This window comes from Melospiza melodia, chromosome 12 (genome assembly GCF_035770615.1).
Source record: "Melospiza melodia melodia isolate bMelMel2 chromosome 12, bMelMel2.pri, whole genome shotgun sequence".
Classification (NCBI taxonomy): Eukaryota; Metazoa; Chordata; class Aves; order Passeriformes; family Passerellidae; genus Melospiza; species Melospiza melodia.
Window position 1 is genome coordinate 947,056 of NC_086205.1, and position 6,453 is coordinate 953,508.

General features: G+C 50.5%; 1 protein-coding gene across 1 annotated transcript; it reads left to right on the forward strand.

Moving 5' to 3' along the window:
• The first annotated feature begins 296 nt into the window (after positions 1-296).
• LOC134423412 (serine/threonine-protein kinase PAK 1-like) lies at positions 297-5,565 on the forward strand. The gene is made up of 5 exons (XM_063166386.1): positions 297-351; positions 1,053-1,152; positions 1,554-1,750; positions 3,084-3,221; positions 4,602-5,565. The coding sequence occupies exons 1-5, from the start codon at positions 331-333 to the stop codon at positions 4,686-4,688; spliced, it is 543 nt and encodes a 180-aa protein (XP_063022456.1). The 5' UTR covers positions 297-330; the 3' UTR covers positions 4,689-5,565.
• The last annotated feature ends 888 nt before the right edge of the window (positions 5,566-6,453 follow it).

A 6,453-nucleotide genomic window follows, 5' to 3' on the forward strand; every position in this document is an offset into this window, starting at 1 on the left:
GCTGTTTCTAAACTGCACTTTTCATTTGCTGCCCATCTAAGACATCTCCTTTTTCACAGATGTGTCTTTCTCTATGAGACTGCACAGATTGCAAATAATGCACAGCCAAGAGGGAATGTCTATTCCTTTGATTCTGTCCTTGTCACAAAGGCATCTGGAAATAAGAAACCTGGAAGCAAAAAATCAACGTAGCCATGCATGTTCATCTCTACCCCCTTGTTTCCTTCTTTCAGCTACCTTCTGGGCGAGGAACTCTTGCTGGTTATAGAGTACATGGATGGAGGTGTCCTGAGCGACATCGTCAGCCAGACCTGCCTGTCTGAAGATGAGATGGCAGCCATCAGTCGGGAGGTCAGCAATCCCATCTGTGTTTCCAAGGGCTTGGGCAGGATTGTCTGGGAAAGAGGGGCTCAGAACAGGAGAGGTTTCCTGTGCCGAGCTTTGTTTCTGTGTTGCTGGTATGCTATGGGCAAGTAAAAGCATCTCAAGGGAAAGGCCTGCCAGTGCCCCTGCACTCCCTGTACTCAGTGCCAGTACTCTTATCTCCTGCTGTTGTATTCTCGCTCTGTCTCTTGTATTTGTAGTTGCTGTTCTCCACCTTGCCTCTCTAAATGTTTGCCTGGAGTCTGTCTTCACTGCATTCCTTGCCTGTAAAAGCAAAGGTGCTGGTGGCAGGGTTTGAAACAAAGAGCAAAGAAAGAAGAGAGAGACTCGTTTCTCTCAGTGCTCAGCTAAAAAGGATAGGAGTGCAGCCAGAATGCTCTTTGCTTCTGAGCACATGCGCTGCAGCAGGAGTCATCCTGGCTGGTTGGCAGGGGACAGCCTACAACAGCAGGTGCTGTTGCTCTTTCAAAAGCTGATGTGCCTTTCCTCAGAAAGGTCCTGCTCTGCAAGTGTTGGAGCAGCAAGCTCTTCCTCTCAGTGGCCATGACTGTTCTGCCATTACTCCCCATTCCCCTGGAGAGGGAATCTTTTAGATTCTTTGTTTCCTTTCTTGTGTGATGAAATCACACCACTCATTTTTGCCCTTCTGTTTCTGTTTTCTCGCTCAGTGCCTGCAAGGACTGGATTTTCTTCATGCAAACGATGTGATCCATCGAGACGTGAAGAGTGACAACATCCTTCTCAGAACGGACGGTTCTGTCAAACTGGGTCAGTATATTCTCGGTCAGGTGCAGCGTTCCAGGGATGTGGGTGTGGGGCTGCTTGGCGTGACTGCCAGCTCCCCAAAAATGGTGCTGGTGGCAGTGCAGGGACCCCTGCTGCGAGCTGAGGGCACAGTTGCAACGTGCACAGAGGTAGAAGGAGCCACAAGCAGTCAAGAGTGGCCTTGCTCTGTGTGGGTCCCTTCCAGAGGGAGGGAGTTACAAGTCTAAAGTTTCCAAAGAACAAAAGCCACTGCTAGAGGCAGTGTAAAACATGGGGGGATTTTTAAAGTCGCCAATGCCAGGAGATTCAACAGAGCAATTTCAAACTTCTACTGGGGAATTCTTTTGCTTGCTTTCCTAATTGCACAGATTTCAGATTAAACCAGTATTTTGTTTTCTCCTCAGCTGATTTTGGCCTCGCTACTCAGCTCAGCCCTGAGCAGAGCAGACGGTGCTCGGTAACCGGGACTCCTTGGTGGATGGCGCCTGAAGTGGTGACAGGTCAACCATATGGCCCCAAAGTGGACATATGGTCTTTTGGAATTGTGGGAATTGAAATGATAGAACAAGAACCTCCTTACTTGGGCGAAAGTTCTGGCACGGTAAGAAGCAAATACTCACTGATCCCACTGTCTTTCTCACCTGTCCCATGTCCTGTGTGCCACTGGACAAAATCCCATTGCCATCTGCTGGAACTACTTCCACCAAGGTCCCCTCCTACAAATGTCCCTGCAACACATCAGCATCTGCTGTACTTTTGGTTGCATCAGTGGGGGAACTCAAGCCTTATCACATGCAAACAAACTCCAAACAAACTCCATTTTCACTCAACGCTTTCCTTTGGGTTAGTGGTTCCAGTTCTTTTGTCTGTGTAGATGGCCTTAATAACAGGGAAAAAGCATCTTAAAAGTGTTGTTATCTTTCCAGAAATGAAGGAAGGAAACCCAAACCCAACAAAGTTTCTAAAACCGTGGTCTTTAGAGAGGAACCTAACCCTGTGTGCAGTTTCTTCTCACTGGAAAACATGGGCATGAGGGTGTAATGCACAGAGTCTCTTCTGCTTCTTGTGCAGTGCTGCTGAAACACTCAGTGACCGTGTTTCTCTCCTAGCCCAAGCAACATTCTGCACGTCACCAAGCCAGAGCCTGGTGATGTGGAGAGCCTGCCAAAACCTCCTGTTTGTTTCCTGGCACTTTCTGGCATGGGCCTACCATTAATGCATTGACTTGAGCAGCCAAATGACTAGAGGGTGTCCATAGGGATGGAACCTCTCCTTCTTCTGACCTAGACAATTTTTCTTTGGCTGCAAAAATGGGAAGCTGAAATTTTCAGACTGCTGAGAGACAGAGCTGCAAGTGGCTCCTGTGTGCCCAAGCAGGCATTTTCATCCCAATACATTTGTGCAGGCATCTTAATGTGTCTGTGTTGAAGAGGAGATTGTAAATGTTTGTTTCCCTACCTGGGTATTAACTGATGGATTTCCTTTCTTTTCTTCCAATTCCCATTGTTTTCAAGAACAGCACAAAAAGCTTGATGAGTTTTGTTCTAGGGCACATGCACTTAAAGGACCAACAAGCACTGCAGAGATGCCTTTCATGTACTAACCCTTGAAATTAGTTAGTATAGCAAAGTCCCTCTTCCAAAACCCATCTCAAGCTGGCATGAATCCTCAGAGAAGCAAATGTCCTTTTGCTGATGTAGTTCCCACTAACTAGGTCAGGCAATGAAATCAGCTGCCAAGGCAAGATCTGCAGGATGGTGGAAAAGCTGTGGCTGCATCGGCGTTTGGGTTTTTGGTTGGTAAAGGAAAGTCATCTCTGGGTCTGTGCCAGGGCAGAAACTGCCACTGAAGAACAGAGGTTAAACAAAGGGATCTGGGAGAGCCTTAGAGATGTGAAAGCAGGAGGTGGAGCCTGGTGTCTCCTTTCTCTCCAGGCTACATACCTGATAGCCACAGTAGGGACTCCACAGCTGCGGCAGCCCAAGCTCCTCTCGGCTTTGCTGCGTGACTTCCTGAGCTGCTGCCTGCAGACAGACGAGGAGCAGCGTTGGTCTGCCAAGGAGCTCCTGCAGGTAAAATGTGAAGGGGCTGCAGGTGAAACAGGCTCTGAGGGATGGGCTCCTCCTCCACTCAAGCCCAAGGCAGCAGATGAGCCCCCTTCCTCCTCACCTCCACTCTTGCTGCTCTTCAAATGAAAATGGTGAGGAATCCTAGGCTGGGCTGGGCTGGCAGGGCCCTGTAAATGTCCTCTGGTGCAAGTGTCCTGCAATGAGCAGGGACATCTTTAAAGAGATCAGGTTGCTCAGAGCCCGTTGCCACCGGAGCCGGAATGGTTGCAGGGATGGGACACCTACAAGCTCTTGGGGCAAGCTGTGCCAGTGTGGCACCATGCTCTGAGTACACAAGTTCTTCCTTAGACCTACTCTCATTAGATGCCCTTAGTGTTTAAAAATATTTGTCCATATCCTATTGTAACTGGCCCTGTTAAAAAAGATGTGCCGCACTTTCTTCAAAGCCACTGTGAAGTCTTGGAAAGTGGCAATAAAGTCTCCCTGGGGCCTGTCCTTCACAAAACTGAATAACTCCAGCTCCCTCTGCATTTCCTGTGAGGAGAGGTGCTCTGTCCTCTGAGTGTTTCTGTTGCCCTCTTTTGTGATTTGGTGGAGTGTTCAGCTTTATCTAATGGCAAAAGAATTGAAGTAGAGCAATGCAGGGTACAGAGACATGAAATGGTGGTGGAGGAACCCAAGGAAGCCAGTCCCAGCCTAGGGGTCAGAGATTTGGCTGTGGGCAGGAGGGGCTGTGGGGGGCTCACTGTGAGCCTCTGAGGGGCCCTGGTTGGTGCCCCCCAGCCCACCCTCAGAGGTTTCTGCCATGCAAACAGGGACAGCTGGGAGGGACTTGTCCCAGCCCCATCTGCTGCCTGGCACGCTCAAGCAGACGGGAACTGTGCCAGGGTTACTGGCAGGTTGTGTGGCAGAGAGGGAACTGCAGGGCCCAGTGCCACTGGGCTGGCCCTGCTGGGAAGGAAGGTGCCATCCAGCACACGAGGGGCAGGGCATGGAAAGGCAGACACTGCTTTCTGTCCCTGTGGGAATCAGCACAGTGCCTGTCTTTCAAAGGCAGGGACCTATGTGAGTCATTGGAGTTTCCTGAAAGGAAGAAAACCCCGGGACAGAAAGCGCCATTTCTAGAGCGCTGGCAGGGCAAAAATCCCAGCATGATGAAGACATCGCAATAAACAGATGAGTGGGATTCTGGGCCAGGTTTGCCTGTGATGGCAAGGTCTTGCACATTGGGGATGACTGGGGAGCAGATGGTCCCATTGCTCCTCTTTCTGGGTCTTTCCAGGAACTTGATGTATCCTGATTGAGTCCCTGAAGCAATGAGCTTGGAAAGTAATGGTTCACTGTTCTTTGGTTTTTTTTGGTTTTTTTTTTTCCGGTGGACAGCATCCATTTGTAACTTCAGCCGAGCCACCATTCATCCTGGCACAAGTCATCAACTCAGTGAAGAAGACGAATAACCCTAAACTCTAAACCTAAAACCTAACCCTAACCTTAAATGCTAACCCAAACCCTAACCCTATCCCTATCTCTATCCCTTACCCTTTCCCTAACCCCAACCCTAAGCCTAAGCCAAAGCCTAAGCCTAAGCCTAAGCCTAAACCTAAGTCTAAGCCTAAGCCTAAGCCTAAGCCTAAACCTAAGCCTAAGCCTAAGCCTAAACCTAAGACTAAACCTAAGCCTAACCCTAACCCTAGGAGACGAGAACATAGCAATCATGTCAAGATGTTATCTCTGTTACCAATTTAGAGTAGGATTGTAGAGTAGGGTTGCTAAAGAGATTTGTAGCATAGAATTATAGATTAGAGTGTTAATTAATAAAGTTTCTGAAACATCAACTCACTTGGAAGATCCTCCTCCTTCTGACCCCTTCAGAAAATTCAACATTTTTTTCTGAATTACCAATTGTTTTTTTTTATTGGCACTAAGTCACACATATGGCTTTTTTTGTATGGTTTCATAAGTGAGGAGGGCTCTTCTTCATTCATCCTCTCCAGACCGCACTGCCTTTGGAATATGACCCACTGGCTGGTTTTGGCGCAGCTGTGGTATTTCTAGTTGAGGCAGAAAGGGCAATGGCATTTGAAGGCAAAACCAAAGGAAGAATGAGGCAGCCCAAACACCCTGTGCCGATGCAGGCCTTCAGCTGTGACTGGAGAGCAATGGGGTTCCTGCCACTTGCATTTGTATCCCTAAATGCAATAATCTCTTTGGCTGGAGGAGAGTCTTGCTCAAGTGAGAAAGCAGAAAGATCAGAGAGGGTGCTCGGGAAGGTCTCCTGTGGAGCAGAGCTGTCAGCGCCTGTGAGGTGAGAGCGGGCCCGGCCTTGCCCGGGCTGGAGCCCCAGCAGAGCCCCGGCAGAGGCCGGAGCAGCCTGAGCCCCGGCAGAGGCAGGCTGGAAGGAGGCCCTTGGAGCTGCAAGAGGCAGCAGCCGGGCCCTGGGTGCCTCTTGCTGGGAGCGGGCGAATCCTCCGCTCTCAGAGCCCAGGTGGCAGCTGGCTGCTGCCGAGGGGAAGCGCAGCCGTGCTGGGCACAGCTCGGCCTGGGGGCCATGGCCGTCTGGAGTGTGCCCAGGAGCAGAGAAAGGCGAAGGACAGCCGCGGGCCGCTGGGCTGCCTGAGGATTCCTCCTCTTCTGCCGGCTGCCCTGCAACTCCTGGCAAAGGCCAGCAGTGTGTGCAGCACTCTGGGCACCGGGGCAGGGAGCCGGGCTGCTCGGCAGGCTGGAGCACAGGGCAGCTCCTTCAGGCCCGGCACTTGTGCCAGGGAAGCGAGGCCAGCGTGAGGCAGGGACAGCTTGGCAGGGCCCATCTGCAGGAGCCAGCGCCTCACGCAGCTCTGGGAGGAAGCGCCTGCAACCCTGCAGTTCTGCACTGAGCCAGAGCAAAGGTGTGAGATGCAGAGTGTTTGGCAGAAATATTCCGGCCCAGCAGGCCAGCCTGCTTTGTGCTCTGTGGCGCACAGCAAGCGCTGTGCAATGCAGCTCTGAGCTGCTGGGAGAGAGGCAGTCGGGGATGTGCCTGAGGTGAGTCAAGGGCTTAGCTGAAAATGTAATGAGGAAAATTGAAAAGTGCAGATGGGTTGAGGGCCCAGCTGGGAATAGAATTGAGATAGTAGAAGATTGCATATTTTAGTTAAGATTTTAAAATGAGGTAAGAAGCTAAGTTAGTAATACAGGTAGCAGAAATCATGTGCCTTAGTTAAAGAGTACCAAATATATTAGGAACATAAAGCTAGGA

Excerpts from the sequence above, each read along its gene's own strand:
- LOC134423412 (XM_063166386.1), top strand. The coding sequence starts at position 331 with ATGGCAGCCATCAGTCGGGAG. Across the intron at positions 352-1,052 it reads TGGCAGCCATCAGTCGGGAG|TGCCTGCAAGGACTGGATTT; the intron begins GTCAGCAATCCC and ends TTTCTCGCTCAG. Across the intron at positions 1,751-3,083 it reads TGGGCGAAAGTTCTGGCACG|GCTACATACCTGATAGCCAC; the intron begins GTAAGAAGCAAA and ends CTTTCTCTCCAG.